The sequence below is a fragment of the Temnothorax nylanderi genome, unplaced genomic scaffold, assembly GCF_030848795.1.
Source record: "Temnothorax nylanderi isolate EJ_2023f unplaced genomic scaffold, tnyl_v1.0 TNYL_tig0066_pilon, whole genome shotgun sequence".
NCBI classification, from domain to species: domain Eukaryota; kingdom Metazoa; phylum Arthropoda; class Insecta; order Hymenoptera; family Formicidae; genus Temnothorax; species Temnothorax nylanderi.
In genome coordinates, this window is record NW_027249128.1 from 979,578 (window position 1) to 995,799 (window position 16,222).

Sequence of the window (16,222 nt, forward strand, 5' to 3'; positions counted from 1 at the left end):
AATCAATAATTTGCTGGTATTTATTTATTAATGCCACGTGTTTTCATAGTTTTCAGCAGATGAAGAGCTCGCTTCTGGTGATTATTATGATGTCAATTCATTCGATGGTTCCGGCGACGCTGAATTCAATAAGGTAGACGTCTACCGCAAATTGGGCTCGGGCTTCGCTAAATTAATACTATATTGACAATACACGCACTAACTAATTGTCCATTGTATTTATCGTCCAAGCACTAACTTATAAGAGTTAATATGAAGCTTGAGTAATTTACTAACGGGTTTGAAAATTCGCATGCATGGAGTACCGCTGTTTAACAAAGAAATTTGTTAAATGAGATAGCGTTAATATAATTTAATTGTAATAATTTATAAACATGCCTAAATTTTCTCGCAAGTATATTTAAACTAAAAAAATTTATAATATATTTCAACTTTATTCTTTCTTTATTCTCTATACTTTTCTTTAAACAGTTTAAGAAAATTAACAAAGATTATATTGTGATTCTATTATAATTTAACAGAGATTAATTTTACTTTTTTTTAAAGTTGAAAAAGCTATTCTCTAAACGAAAGTAGGAAGAAGAAGATGCTCGTGATTGTAATTATTTTTTACAGACATCATCAGTTACAGAAATCAATTACAGACCATAATAATGTGTACAACATTATTCATATTGAATTATTTATACAGAATGATTTATGATCTCGTTTTATCTCGTCATAATCATAAATTATGATCTTATTTTAGAACTTGAAATATAATTTGGTTTCCGTTCTATTAGATTAATATGATTATAACATATTACATTATTCCTTAGGCGCTTACCACAAAATTCAATTTCGAGATAATTAATAAAATAATTATCTTAAACGACCCATATATAAAATAATCTCTACTAACAATCCCTTATAATTCCAATTTATTGAATTATACAGATTATAGATTAATGATTTTATTCACCGATAACATTATGGTTTATATATCTTTCAAATTAACTAACCCTTATAATGGAATGAAGTTTTAATGAGAACTTTCTTAAAAGTTGTCGACCATTAGGAGAAAGCCGGGGAAGAGAGGGAAAGAAGAAACGAGAAATTAGGTTACGCGGATAATCTCGTAAATACCGGCAGGATAATCACGAAAATTCTATTAGGATTTCGCATTGACAACTTTGCTTACCCGAAATGTCCTGCCGCCACTCCATCTTTGCCATCCACTCACAGTCATTACGAAGTTGGACGTGATCCGAATGAAATTTGGGCATACTTCCGAAACAATGCGCGTATAAATTATATCACAAGCCAAGTTTACCTTCAAAAGAAACAGGCAACAACCGCGATTCCCGCGAGTTTCGCAGTAATATCCGGAGCATTATATATAATAAGTAAATTGGACTCGGTTATTCGGTTCATATTTAAAGTCACCGATTCACGTGCATCAATTCGTGATGTAATCTATTACAAACAGACGATTAATTTGAAGAAAATTGGTCCTCGAGAAGCTGGTTTTCAATAAGAGCGACTTGTAACTAATCAATTTTGAAATCAATTTCTGAAAACCGATTCTCTCGGCTTTTCGACATTCCATTAGCGTCAGTCCTAAACTCTGCAAAACTCGTGTACGAGGCAAATGTAAATTGCACGCGCGAATCATGCGGGCAAGAAGAAGAACTGTCTCTGATACACTCCTGGGAACGAATCAGATGCGCGCGGGTCAGCAAGCTAACTTCCAGCAAGCTGCAGCGATGCGTCTAATGTGTCGTATAGAGAAAGTGTGGGAAAGAGAAAGAGAGAGACGAGAGACTCGCTTTTCCCCACTAAATTCGGTAATGAATCGACTACGATCCGCTATGTATGCCGAGTGTACCGCCTTTCTAGAAGTTGAGGCAGTAGTTTGTGTCACAGTGACTGGTGATCCGTATCAGACCAATAGCATTTTGATGAACTCGTCTTCGACCTAGTTTCCGGTGCTTTTACCGTTTGCTAAATTCATTAGATCAATACGATCCGCATTACATATACCACGATATCATTTCATCCATCGGAAATGATTGTCAATTTTGTCGACTTTGCTAAAAAATATCGCGAAATTTTGAAATATGTTTTTACCAATCTCTCTCTTTCCCTCCCAATACATCGCGACATGTAATAATAAATCTTTGATATGACGGGTAGTTAAATATCGAGTAGTTAAACGAGCAATTAAATCGTATTTGAGTGCAATATGACTTACTTGAATATCTCATGTATTTTTTTTAGCTTGCTAACTTAATTATGATTTCCGTTCTGATTTTACTTTATAGAACATCAATTTTATTTCCAAAATTTTCTCCGTATCTAAAGATTGAAAACTATTAAAAAAATTCTATTAAAATATTATTTAAGAATATTAAATGCTATCTATTACAAGCATTATGCTGAGCTTTCCAATGGATATCTTTACATTAGGCATAGTTAATATTATGTATATATGAATCTTATTGCTATTTCAATTTGTCATTTTTATACAACAATTGCATACAGAGTGACATTTCGAGCTAACAGAAGCTAGAACTGCATTTAATGTTATGTTAAAAAAAATATCACTTGTTTTTCACTGCTCAGTAGTTAGTAATCGAGCAGAAAGCCATGTTCGATATTGTAGGTAACATATCTAACGATCAACTCCGTGAGTCGATCCGACGTTTATCCGGTCCAACTGCAGAGTTCACGAGATACATCGAACAAATAACGGTAAATGCGTATTCTTATGATAGCAATCCCGCATCATCCCGAATCCTTCGCGGAATCTTCCCGCTTGCGCTCGCCCGGAAATTCAGTCGAAGTTCAGTCGCGGCGGGCTCGCGCACGGGGGAGCTTTTCTTCGCGCGCGGAGAAGAGCGGAATTTATTTCACCCGTAAAATCCCACTCTCGCGGAAAGCCCCGGGAATGTACGATGGCGGGATGCAAAGACGCGGTCGTGCATGGGAGAGCTGATCAGGGTATGTACCGGGTGAACGATTTCGATGGTAACGCCTGGAGCGTTCGCGCGGGAGCGACGTGTCGTCGTGACATTACGTGTTACTGCGATCGTGCGGCAGGTGTTACGGTGCCGGCCGTTTCCTTGGTTCTGTACGCGCGTGTACGTGCAGATGCGTGCACGCCCGCGTAATTCCACCATCGTGAGCGGTATATAGGAAGGAAAAAAGGCACGGGGGAATTAAACATGACGAGTTCCGCGTAGCGGCTGGCTGAAACTTCTCTCTCTCTCTCTCTCTCTCTCTCTCTCTCTCTCTCTCTCTCTCTCGTTCTCTCTCGCCGAAACTGAAACCCCGCTCGTATTCCCAGCGCACACGTTTTCGGTTCGCGATGTAACCCCGTGTACGTCGAAATACATATAATTATTCAAACTACGCCGACCGCGCGCCGTAAATCTCGCGTAGTCGAGCGAATATCGAAATAGCGCATAAGAATCGCGGATTATTATTATTATTATTATATACGCTATAAATTCTGACAGTCAGACGAATATATAAAAGTGAGATAACACTCGATTAACAGCCTCGAGGTATCTTTTGTGCAAATGTTACAATATATAATAACAAAATTCGCTCTGTAGCTCTTCATTATAACGTATTATAACGTTTATTTACGCGTTATTGTTGTTTTATTTTCTAAATTCTCATTATATGAATGCATTGTACTCGTAAATAACTGTTATGCCCCTAATAACAAATGATGCTAATTTAAATGCGAAATTATAAATCCACCGTAGCGTAAAATAAGCAAAACGTGTACAATAAATGTAAGTTACATACGAATAGAATGCTGAGGATACTCCTTTTGTTTTATTCGATACTACACGTTATTGCAGTAGCGCGACAGATGCGACAAATGTATTTTTTGTTCGCGCGTGCACGTGTTTGTAGTGTTCGAATATGCAACGTAACTAAAAACGTACGTTAAAAAAATGTTACAAAATCCTCAATCAAAAAAATCAGAATCTTTATTGTAACGAGAAATACGACCCGCTATGAAGTTTTCTTTCATTAAATTGTTTCAAAAAATATTGGATTGTCAAAAACAATATTAGTTTATAATAAATAATAGTTTGGAAAGATTGAACTGTTTAAGTTCATATACAACACTACACGAGTGGCCATGAATAACTCCATTTAAAATGACTAAATCGAACCGAATCAAAAACCGAATTATATTGCGAGTTGTCATCTAGTTATTATAGAAATGAAATATAACGCGTGCTTTTTTTACGCAAGCAGAAAGAGATAAATATCATGTTTTTCTGCTTTAGTGATATATGCATATAGGTTCGGTGCGTTTGTAAATTTATATATCTATATAATAAATAATAATAATAAATATGAATAAAATCGGAAATTATATCTTTGGCATATTTGAACGAATTTAACAGATTTCTGATAACGGAAATAAGAAGTAATTTTTGTAATAACGCAAGAACGCGTTCGATCTCCGAAAAATCCTAACCGGACGTCGACTCAGCCCGATAAAGCGTCGCGCCGTCGTTACCGATAATTATCGGAAAACACTTAGGGCTGGTGTCATGTGTGCTAACCATACTGCCTGATTGGCTTGGAACTTCATTAATCACCGTCACTGCTTGATGTATTATTCGCTTTTAACGTACAAGACAGGTCCGGTATCACGTCTGAGGAACTTTACTTGGACATTGCATTGTTCACACAACTGGCGCATGCGATCATTTATACTACTGACTAACAATTTGCGATGGCAGTCGTGACAGTTGGGATATGATGAAACGTAAGAATAATATCGCACATTACCTAAGATTATTTCATTGCGTATATATTAGTAACATTAAATTTTATTACTTACATTACGCTCTACTCTTCACGTCTCAGCTTTTAGATTCCATCTTGTAGATAGTAAACTTCAGATCGATCTTAATTCTCACCCTTCGTCACAGCATCTGACACCATCTGCAAAAATAAATCCGATTATTGCAATTTCCTGAATTTCAATGACATTAAATGAGCAATTCGCAAATATATTTATCGCCTCTTTGCGAAACTAATTGAGAACAGTCGATACATTTCAGCGTACTGCTTTAATAACATTGTGATTTAATATATATCTGCAATTTGCATTTAAAATAACTAATCGGTAAATCGATCGCTGCTTCGCTAGCCTCATCGCAACTAAGTGCTATAAATAAAAAAGTATACGCTGTTTACTCGTTTGCCTGCACGGAATCCTGAATTAGCAATCAACAACGGCGACAACGACGTCAATAATCGTTCTATTATGTATCGCTAACGAGATAGCGTAATCCGATCTTATCGGCACTGCTTGTGATACATTTTCAGATCAGTCGAGATGCGGACGAAGACAAAAGCGAAGAGAGTAACCCACCGCCATTCATCACGCCTCCGCCTCCGAATCCAGATTGTGAGTAAGGTCATCAAATAGCCGCACTAGCAATTTTTCAACCGCTCATAAAATATAACGCTTTATTGAATTATGTTCTAACAATTTAGATTATTTAGAAGATATATATATCCAATGTATACGATGTCATATGTGTAACTAGAGACGCATGGAAGAAATCAATTTATGAAATTATCCGTGCCTCTTGTCTTTTAGATTTCAAATTAATTAAAATCCAAATTAATGAAAATCATTCTGCCTCGATATTTTTTAATCAAACGATCGATACTGCTAATTCGGTATTTCTATTTTTTTCATCTCTCATCACACCTAATGTGTATTTATTTGTAGTTACAAGATTTTCATTCTTTTATATTGAGAAATGTAAATCAATTTTTTTCTTTCGTACTTAATCGGATATATTTTTTATTATCTTTTGTCACGCTCGCGATATTTTTCTAATTTATTGCGAGGATATTCGAACTATCTCAAAATATCAATATATCGTATCAGTATTTTGGGACAGTTTTAGTCTGACAGTTTTCCAATTAATCAATGCACTGACACATCGCAATATCTTCTTTCTTTTTTTTTTAATCCTACATCCCTAGCTTAGTAAAGATAGGGCGGCATGTTAAAAATCGTTTATTAATTTCGCTATAGCCGACGTCGATGCGCGACGTCGCGCGTCGACTTCGGAGGTATCGCGTCGAAGAAACGATGATAAAATATGAAGCAAACTTTTTTAATCTACTTTTCGCGCGCATAAATCACCCTGGCGTGTCAAAACAGAGAGCGACGAAGTTGCGTGGACTTATGGCGGCGCATGTGTTCTTTTTCAGATAAAGGTCCGAAAGGCGAGAAGGGTGACAAAGGGGAAAAGGGCGAGAGCGTCAGGGGTCCCCCGGGGCCTCCTGGCCCGCCTGGTCGCGACGAGGTGAGTGCATTATTCAATCAACAAACTTTTTTTCATAGACTAATCTCAAGATAAACAATCACAAAAAAGATGTTATTTCTTGTGCTTTCTCCTATAATACCTAAATCGATACAGTTGAATAATTAATAACGATTTAATTGAATTATTGGTTGAAATTATTATCATAATTGGAATAACTTTATCCAAATTAATGAGAATTATATGATTACCTTTATTTTATCATAGTTACTATTGTGGCCATCTATTTTGTAATTATTATCCATAAGTGTGTATTTATTTGCGATAAAACGTGAAAGAAATAAGACAACAAATTGTTTATAATAATATATTATGTATATACATATATAATTAATTGAGAAATATAAACTCTCTATACTTTATCTTATTTCAAAATTTATCCAAAATATGCATAGAATTATACGTGGATTGTTAGATTATACTATTCTATTTAGCTATATATCGTAGTATACAAGATTTTATTAGTCGGGAAAGGTATCTGTGTTTTCTATATAGGTGTAGACATCTCGTTATATTAACTGTAGGGACCGCGATCGCGTCCGCAGATCCGAGCGCGGGTATGATATTGAAGGCGGCCTGAATGCGCCTGAATCCGGGATCACTCATTTATCTTGTTATTCGCGTGAGTCAATTTAGCATCGACACCGGAGAACCGGCGCCTGTCGCATGTAACACTGATTACACTAAAGCCGCTTTCACGGTGCTTACCATCTTCCGCTGTTATTGGTACGCGGTGTACATGCGTATTTGCTTTTAGACACCGTCAGAACTTGATTGTACCGCTTTGTTCATTATTGCAACAAATAGTTTACTGATACTTAGTCGTAAACGCTATTATAACTGATGTGCTAAAGCGGTATTAAATTACAATAGCAACACGTTAAACCTATTTATATTTCAAGGATTGGCAAATGAAGATACCACAGGGACCACCTGGTCAGAAGGGAGACCCCGGCACTTGCACCTGCAACGCCACGGCCTTAATGTCTTCCTTTACGATGCCAAAGATGATACAAGGGCCGAAGGGTGAGCCAGGAGTACCCGGACAGGAAGGCAAGCAGGGTCTAATGGGCCTCACGGTAATGATTCTCATTCTCACGATCTTTAAGATTTAATGAAAGCACTAAAAGTGATATATATTTAAGCTACTTATGACTAATTTTAATATAACATCTTTATACATACATATATCTAAAGACATCTAACAATGTAACGAATATTGAAATTGTAAAAAACAAATTTTTTAAATCGTTTTTTTTGTTTAAATTACAGAACTTCTTAAATTCTCTTTTCTAGTTCTTTTCCTTAATAGTTTTTGGAAAACTATATCACTTTCGGCGCATTTGTTCATCGGCTGGATACCGTTATGCACAACTGCATTATGCTTAATTAATGTCTCGATTTCAGGGTGCGGCAGGACCGCCAGGGGAAAGAGGACAGCAGGGTTCGTCCGGGGCTAAAGGTGACAAGGGTGATATTGGAATAGCGGGGCCGGAAGGTCCTCAAGGTCAGAAGGGTGAACCAGGTCGGGATGGAATAGCCGGTGAAAAGGGTGCGCAAGGTCCGCCGGGGCCGCCCGGAAAAGGAGAATTTTCTGGCTATGACGTAAGTAGATTGCCACGCTTGAATATGATCTGTCATGCCGAGGCCGAAAGCCAAGTTAAAATATTTTCTCCGGCGCCTTCTCCGCGGCTTACATTCGCCATTTCTGCTTATCCCCGCGAGATTTTCTTTATATTCGCTACTGGCGCGATACGATAAATTGTATAAAACTTTCATTGAGATTCGTATATACTTTCTATTATTGTTAACCACCAATGGTCGCGTATATTGTAACGGGAAAGGATACGACGATAACGGTTATCTAAAAAAATCTTTATCTTTTATACTTTATTAAATAAGAAATTGCATTCTTTCAACAAAGTACCTACGAATGATGCAACATTATATAAAGCTTTTGTGTGTAAGCTATTTATATAAATGATACAACTACACATTTGGAATAATAACAGCGAATGACTATTGTCATCGTTATGGAATTAAAAATTTAATATATTCTATTATCGTCAACTGAGAGAGAAGCTAGAAGGAAAAGCGGAATGTTTGCCTAAATGGTTTCTGCTGGATATAACAGTGACATGAAAACGAAGACCGGACGAATGGAAGGGTAATGTTAACGCAAGAGATATGACATTGAGAAATTTGCTAGAGGAGAACATTTATTGTGTACGCGATTACTGCGAAGTAGAGGAAATTCAAGCGCGCTCGACCGTACGAAGTCGTCGCTATAATAAGTAGATAAGTATCTCCATTCAAGAAATTTTCATTATCCTCGTATGAATCTAGCTCAGTCGTATTATTCGCTATTTTCCCGAAATGGACACGCGGCAGCGAGAAACTCGGAGGGAAATGGAGGGCCATATCTTCTCTCGCGGAATCGTCGAGCTATTATCAAAAGTATGCTATTTAAACATCGCATTCGACGCCATCCACTGTATATCAACTCAGCAAAGTATCCCAGTTAACCATTTTTCTTCTTCATATTTGCGGTTTATCATTGCGGATTATATGAAAACTGAAAACTACTTGAACGAATATTTAATATTTGTTAAAATAACAGGAAATGGGCTCATCTTTTTAAATAAACTTTTCTCAGACAAATTGTATAATAAGAATTGTTCGCGTTGCGAATAATTCTGTTATTTGAGTTATATTTGAAAAAAAAATGCGCAATTTTAGTTTTGAGGAACGATGAGTTTCAATCGAGACGCACAACGTAGCACTTGTTACATCTCCTAGATTTTTATTATTCAATATAAAAGACCGAAATTAAATTAACGAAATTACATTATGGGATAAAGGATATTTATGACATTAATCGTATAAGGAATTTCGATGTTCCTATAGATCTAGACGATCCAATTTATATCTTTATCTAGTTATTGAGTTATTATTACTATTCCATGCTATCGCATTTCGAAGTGCATGAAAATGCACGCAAAGGTGTATTCCAAACCACCGTCGGGCACGTCGCGGTATACTGCTCCCCATGCAACCGCTTTTACGTGTACCGAAACGACAACTACAGCGATCCTGTCCCCACTCGACAAGAAATTCGTTGAATAGGAATGGAACGCGTATCGCCCCGCGGGGAATAAGAAACTGTGCACGTAATAACGGCCAAGCTGTAAGTCCGATCCTCAGCCTCCTCCCTTTTCTCGTTCGCGTTTCCCGTTGAATATCCTCTCTCTTTCTCGCTTTCTCTCCCTATTTCATTGCGGTTTGTCCCGACCCATTCTTAAAAAGTAAAAACGCGGCGAATCTCACTAGGTTTTTTTGCCAGCTACAAAAATGGTCCCGAATCGCGCTGACAGGCCTGCGATATTAAAACGGTGTACAGCGTAGAGCAATACATCTACATATATGCGATATTAACGGCAGTAAAAGTTTTAGCGTGAGTTTTGTATGAATGAATGTGATTTCGGGGATGCTGCACGGCAGACCTCTCTTCCCACATTTTTCCCCGATAAACAAAACTCTTTTCTTCGTCCGACCTTGCAACGAAGTATAGTTGCAACATTTCCAACTTTCTCCGTAACGATAGCTATAACGTTTCAAAGAGTATAAAAGAATATTCGCCCGATAATGAAAAAGTAAAAAGACTGGTGCTAGAAGTGAAAGAAAACAACTTTATTGTTTTTATTATCTATCATATTTGCTATTATTATATTTGCTATAAGCATAATATCTAACAAAACGAAACATGAATATTGTCCATTGAATATAATTTCGTCATCTTATTTTTTTGTTCCTCGCGCTATCATGTAATAATCACAAGTTTTTTTTCAATTTTGCTTTTATTACTTTTCCAGTATTCTACATTTGGAATACCTTTATCATCTTTTCCGATGTTTTCCAACTTGCAATAACTTTGGGGCAAACATCGATTTTAGCAATGCTCGAGTAGCGCTGCATAGAACGAGCTAAATCTACTCAAGATTGATATTCCGCGCTGTCAAAGTCAGCGGTAGTGGTTCAATTCCTGAAACCGTTTCTGGCCACGGGAGAGAAAAGAAATCTCCGTGCTGTCGCGGGAACGTAACGATCCTGTCGCACCTCAAACCGTCAATTTACCCCCAGAGATGTGGTCGTTTTTCACCTTGTTCTCTTGTTACGCGGTTTTCGCGGTGGAAAGCGCAACGACGGCGACGTCGCGCAAAAATATAGTGGCGAGCGGTGTGGCAGAACGGAGGGCATCATCGCCGCGCTATCGAACCGAATCGCTCCGCTTTATCAACGACATAAACTTGTGACGCGGATGCACCCGCATATCGCTGAAAGATCGGCGGTGACGCAATATTTATCCCACCCTCATGCCCGGTTACGAAGATGTAAAAAAATAAAAGGACAAAAAAGAGAGAGAGAGAGAGAATGCAGTGCCGCGCGTTACGGTTTTCTGTTTTCATGCCGGTGGCACGCTTCCAAATGTTACACCGCCGGAAAAAAAGCCGAGTTGACCTAGCCTGGTAATTGTTGAGACGTCGCAGAGCGGAGGAAAAATCTCGTTACTTTCGGAGCTGAGAGCGCGGGAAACATTGGGAACTTCCTGCTGTTGCAATCGTACTCCGGATAATAATCCATCGCAGGATTATTATATATTCGAATTTTATATTATGATAAATAAATTCGATAAATGTCATTAATGTATAATATTATATAATTCTTCGATTAAATTCTATCGCTTATTGTGAGCACTTAATCTGTTTGATATCATATGACAATTTCAAATTTTATTAAACTTTATTATTAATCTAAAAAACACACGAGATGATAACATAATATAGACATGTCGATACGATAATCTCAAAGAACGATTTCATATTTGATTCTAATCTAAATAAATCCCCAGAGATGGAGAGTATTTTTATTTTGAATATGAAGTTATACGTGGCAAATCCTAAATCTCATTTCGCTTATACAGGTTCTTTCTTATAAAGAATTGAGCAGAAAAATGGGAAAAATGATTACTTCGCGAATTAGATTATATACACGTCATATCTATCTACGCGCAATAAATTCTCACATTGTGACAATGCGGCAATATCAATGATTCAAGCAACTATAAAAGAGACATATGTCTTTACGACATAACGAATCGATAAGCTTGCAGCTTTGCTTAGGAAACGAGGAAAACTACGAGCTGCAACTGCAACATAACGATCTATACAGTCGGATATACTATGTCGTTGAATATAGGACGATCTGAAACAATAGAACTGTGCTGCTAGTAGTTAATTCCTACTTAGCGCCCGGACGGATGTACGTCATTGATAAAGATTCTCAAGAAGCAGATGGCGTTCAAATTGTTATAATATTCGCAATTGTTGATTTTAACAAAAAAAAACGTTCCTCGCATTTATTAATCTTTTTCCAAAAAGGATTTAATCTATCTCCCATCAAACATGCTTGTATCTCATTTAATGAAAACTGAACAGTATGAAAAAGATCTAAATTAAAACTTAACGATATCATGTGTATTCTTTTACCTGTATTCTTTAATGATAGATTCTCTGCTTGATGTGAAAACGTCAGACGTATGTAGTTTTTAAATACTTACAGATTATTTGAGTCTTTCTTAATAGGCGTTGGAAGAGTATTAAATTATAGATTTTAACTCGTACATTTAATCATATAATATATTTATGATATTTTTCAGTTTCGATTGATTCGATTTCGACTTTTACGTTATTGCGGATGGTAACACATTTAGAATCTCCTTAAAATTATTTCAATCTCCGCAATACGAAGCACTAAAGAACATCAGGATCGGTTCGGTCTACAAATAACTCAATCGTCACTGCTCGATCGCGGAAATACAGAATCCAAATGGAACGATTTAGAGTACGAGTACGTATCTGAACAAGGCCTAAATACTGTACGGTAGAGTAACCTTGTCGTCGAGACAATTCATGCAAAGACAGATACCCGCGCGCGCACACGCACACAGTAACGGTTATCTTACGTGACCCCGCCTCGCACCGGTCCTTCCTCGGATGTGCGAGAGCCCGATTTCCCCGGGGAATACAGAAACCAATTTCTAGGCTGCCTACTGCATGTGCCGGCTAGGTGTATGCCAGGTAGGAAGGAAGGAAGGAAGGCTTGGAGATGCGCGGGTGTTGCGTCCCGGAATGTCGTTGAAGACGGGCCAATAATACTCAATTCAGATGTTCGCGCGTTTCGATGTGTGCATTTGTGTGCGGGCGCCGATCGGTTCGGCAGATGTTTCCCAGTGAGAGCGATCGCGCGGACTGGAATTTGAATGAACAGAACCGAGTGGAAGAGAAAATTCGGAAATTGTATTAAGGCCACACCACGATGTATTACCGCCAGAGAACTGCTTTAAAGTAGAAGCGGATTTATAGGTATGTGCTATATACATGGTAGAGAGTAGAATTCAGTGCGCGCGAATAAAATGCCATTGAATTCTAACAGAAAAATATATACAGGATGAACTACCTAATTTTACGACTTGAAGAGAGAGAGAGAGAGAGAGAGAGAGAGAGAGAGAGAGAGAGAGAGAGAGAGAGAGAGAGGTCTGGATGAATTTCACTACGAACAGGACCCGTTAAATATTAATTGTATAAATGTGCAAATAGCAAACACTAGGTGCATACACAATATCAATATGAAACATTAATGAATTGCGAAGCATGTCGTTAATTAAACCAAATAGTGTCGTTATTTGCTAACATGTTTCCAAACAACAAATCATTTATTACAAAATAATAAAATGGATACATAAATAATTCTCATAATTTTATAAAGAAGGAGAACGACATATATGTATACGCCCATATATGTAGTTTGTAAATATAAAAAATGGGAAAGAAGCTGTATATATATCGTTGCTCTATCAATAGCCGAAGAAGTCTAAAAGTTTCAAACCGTTCGTGAGAAGCTCTGAATAGATATGACGAGCTATGAAACGAACGGTGGCACTGATATATAGATATACAGAAATCGCAGCGACATGATTTATAGCGAAATGCCGTACTAATGCGAAAAAGAGAATAATCGCCTCAGAATCCAGGCGACAGGAAGAAAATATTAAAAAAAAAAGAGTTTGAAAGTATTTTCTGTATATACTAACATATTTCGTTCGATTTAAAGAATCTACTGAGTATCATGAATTACCGAGTGATAATTAATCTTTCCTCGCACATAGAATCGTTCCAAACATGAGATATTCATAAATGATACAGCATATTCATTTCTAATTTTAATCTCGATTAAATAAAACTTCTAAATAACATAGCTTAGTTACGTATGCAATCTTTGAAACATTTAGGTATATAAAGTACATGTATACTTATGATGAATAATTATTTTTCTAACACCCACACATTATTTATATTTTCTAATAAATTAGAACGTTTCAAAGAAATAAGAGAAAATCTCCTTTCGTTATTTTGCACATGCCTTACCTCATTTTTGACAAAATTCAAATTACATATCGAGCGAAGGAAACTTGCCTATTTAAGAATGAAATTCGCACTTACGATTCTATCGCGCGATTTGATTTACGCTTTACGCTAAAGCTATTGCGAATCACGCGCCATCAACAATTGTTCGCACAACAATTGTTCACTGCTAATCAATGGCGATGCAAACGTATAGACGGCAGTGTCAGGCCGGCCCGCAAGGCTTTCAGTCTCGCAACGTTATTCCAACGATCTAACGGGGAAATTTCGATTATTATGCGCATGCAGCCCAGTTGGAAACCTCGAAATATTTACAGAGTGAGTACGAACCGGAGCATTCTGATTGCGTCGTAAATACCTTCCCCGTACTTGAAATTCCTTTTCCAACTTATAAGATCCTAACAAATAGTTCACGTGTGTAACTTCATCAATTACACATAAAATAATCTCTTGTTTAAATACTTGTCTATCTAGCCGGAAGGTATCACAATGAGGCCAGGACTTCCAGGACAAAAGGGTGAGCCGGGCATTTCAGGAAATCCCGGGCCTAAAGGCGAGTCTGGAATACCCGGATCCAAAGGTATCAAAGGCGAACCCGGGCACAAAGGTGCCAAGGGCGATCATGGGAAAGACGGTCCTAGAGGAATTCAGGGTTTCAAGGGTGAACCTGGCGCGCCCGGTTCACCTGGGTTGCCTGGTGCACCCGGTGAAAACGGACGACCGGCGGAGAAGGGAGCTAAGGGTGACACGGGACCTGAAGGAAAACTGGGATCTCCAGGACCACCCGGTCCACCGGGTGTGGGCGGATCCGGTGGCAATGGTGGCATAAATGTGGGAGATTTAGGTGAGAGCAGATATAAAGGTTTTTCTTTATACACAGCAATATCGAATTTAATCCAATATTCATTCTATAATCCATTTATTTCATTATTGCTTTTTTTTCGCGCAACGTTACCTTTTATATAACAAGTAAATAGTTATCCGAAATTTTTTCATTAAGTGTTCTATTAGTCTTAACTACGAAATTACGACAAAGTCAGTCTGACATTAATAAAATATTAAATAAAATTAAGTAAATGATATTATAATTGCTTTATAAAAGCATTGGCAATTCTATTATTTATTACTTATGTTTATATTATTTTATTATTATTTCTTAATGAATGAAACGATAAGACTTAAAAAATATATAATAAAAAGCCAAGAGACAATTTCTCTCGATTTTCTTTGCTATTTTATACAATATCAGATATGACTCTCCAGCTGAAACTAAGGATTATTAAAGATGTTTTCTCACGATGAAGAAATTCAATATCTATTGCGTCAAGACGAAGGGCAACAAAATGTAACATTTCAAATATTTAATCAAGGATTTGGCACGAAAGGGGACAAGGGCGATGGTGGAGCGCGCGGGTACAAGGGTGATAAGGGCACGAAGGGCGAGAAGGGCGATAAGGGTGACGGCGGGCCAGCTGGTATTCCCGGAATAAACGGTATTCAAGGACCTCAAGGAGATAAAGGCGAACCGGGTAAAGACGGAGTATCAGGATTAGCCGGCATACCTGGCGCTAAAGGTGAGAGAGGTGAGAGAGGTCCTCCTGGAGCCACTACCGTCGCCAATTCCGGAGACTATATCACCATCAAAGGTGAGAAAGGCGCCGAAGGAAAACGGGGCAGGAGGGGACGACCCGGTCCGCCTGGTCCTGTGGGTCCTCCCGGAAAACCAGGAACTATGGGAGAAATCGGTCTACCAGGATGGATGGTATGTACTTTGATTCATATTATCTCACTTTACGTTATAATAAAACTAATCTACTAATCAAATAGTAACTAACTAAATTAATAGCTACTAATGAAGTAATAATAATGTGAAATAATGTTAAATGACAGATAATAATGAAATAATATTAAAATAATAATAATGATATAGCAATATTATCGATAGTATTTAATATTATTCCAATTATTAATACTACGTTAACATTCAATATTACTGACAACAGCATATATCATAAATATTCTATAATAGCGTTATCTTGAGATATCTCATTTCTAAAGAACGCTATTTTTATCTTTTTCATCACGCCAACCGAAGAACTCGATGAAGGTGAGCTTTTAATCAAACCGCCGCACGCCGCATGAAACAATATGAATTCTGCAGAAGCGCTAAATGCAACATTATTTTTTTTTAATTCTTAGGTAGATAATTACGAGCGTTTTTTCTTGTATCTTTTTATAAGATTAAAGGCGGATTTAAGTCGCCCGCGCCGCGCGCCGCAGTTAAGAGAGGAAAACATTTATTAAACGTTTAAACGCAGATCAAAATTATATCATTACACGTCGGCTGTGTCACAACAACAACCAAATCCCTTGCGTTAA

At 37.5% G+C, this 16,222-nt stretch overlaps 1 protein-coding gene and 1 long non-coding RNA gene across 4 annotated transcripts in view; one reads left to right on the top strand and one right to left on the bottom strand.

The window, feature by feature from the left end:
• Positions 1-16,222, top strand: part of Mp (collagen XV/XVIII-type protein multiplexin) — a 480,457-nt gene that overhangs the window by 457,595 nt on the left and 6,640 nt on the right. For 2 of the 3 annotated variants that reach the window (XM_071708354.1, XM_071708355.1), the window contains exons 3-10: positions 5,347-5,428; positions 6,250-6,344; positions 7,265-7,441; positions 7,770-7,967; positions 14,132-14,161; positions 14,318-14,687; positions 15,214-15,605; positions 15,939-15,950. In XM_071708354.1, the coding sequence (XP_071564455.1) occupies positions 5,347-5,428; positions 6,250-6,344; positions 7,265-7,441; positions 7,770-7,967; positions 14,132-14,161; positions 14,318-14,687; positions 15,214-15,605; positions 15,939-15,950 (1,356 nt within the window). Of the gene's footprint in view, positions 1-49; positions 134-5,346; positions 5,429-6,249; positions 6,345-7,264; positions 7,442-7,769; positions 7,968-14,131; positions 14,162-14,317; positions 14,688-15,213; positions 15,606-15,938; positions 15,951-16,222 lie in introns of all 3 variants that reach the window. The other variant, XM_071708353.1, reaches the window with a different exon arrangement.
• The window catches only part of LOC139773703 (uncharacterized), a 266,478-nt gene that overhangs the window by 249,658 nt on the left and 598 nt on the right, over positions 1-16,222 (bottom strand). Inside the window, exon 2 of the long non-coding RNA XR_011718406.1 lies at positions 4,856-4,959. This is a non-coding gene — a long non-coding RNA (uncharacterized lncRNA). The remainder of the gene's footprint in view (positions 1-4,855; positions 4,960-16,222) is intronic.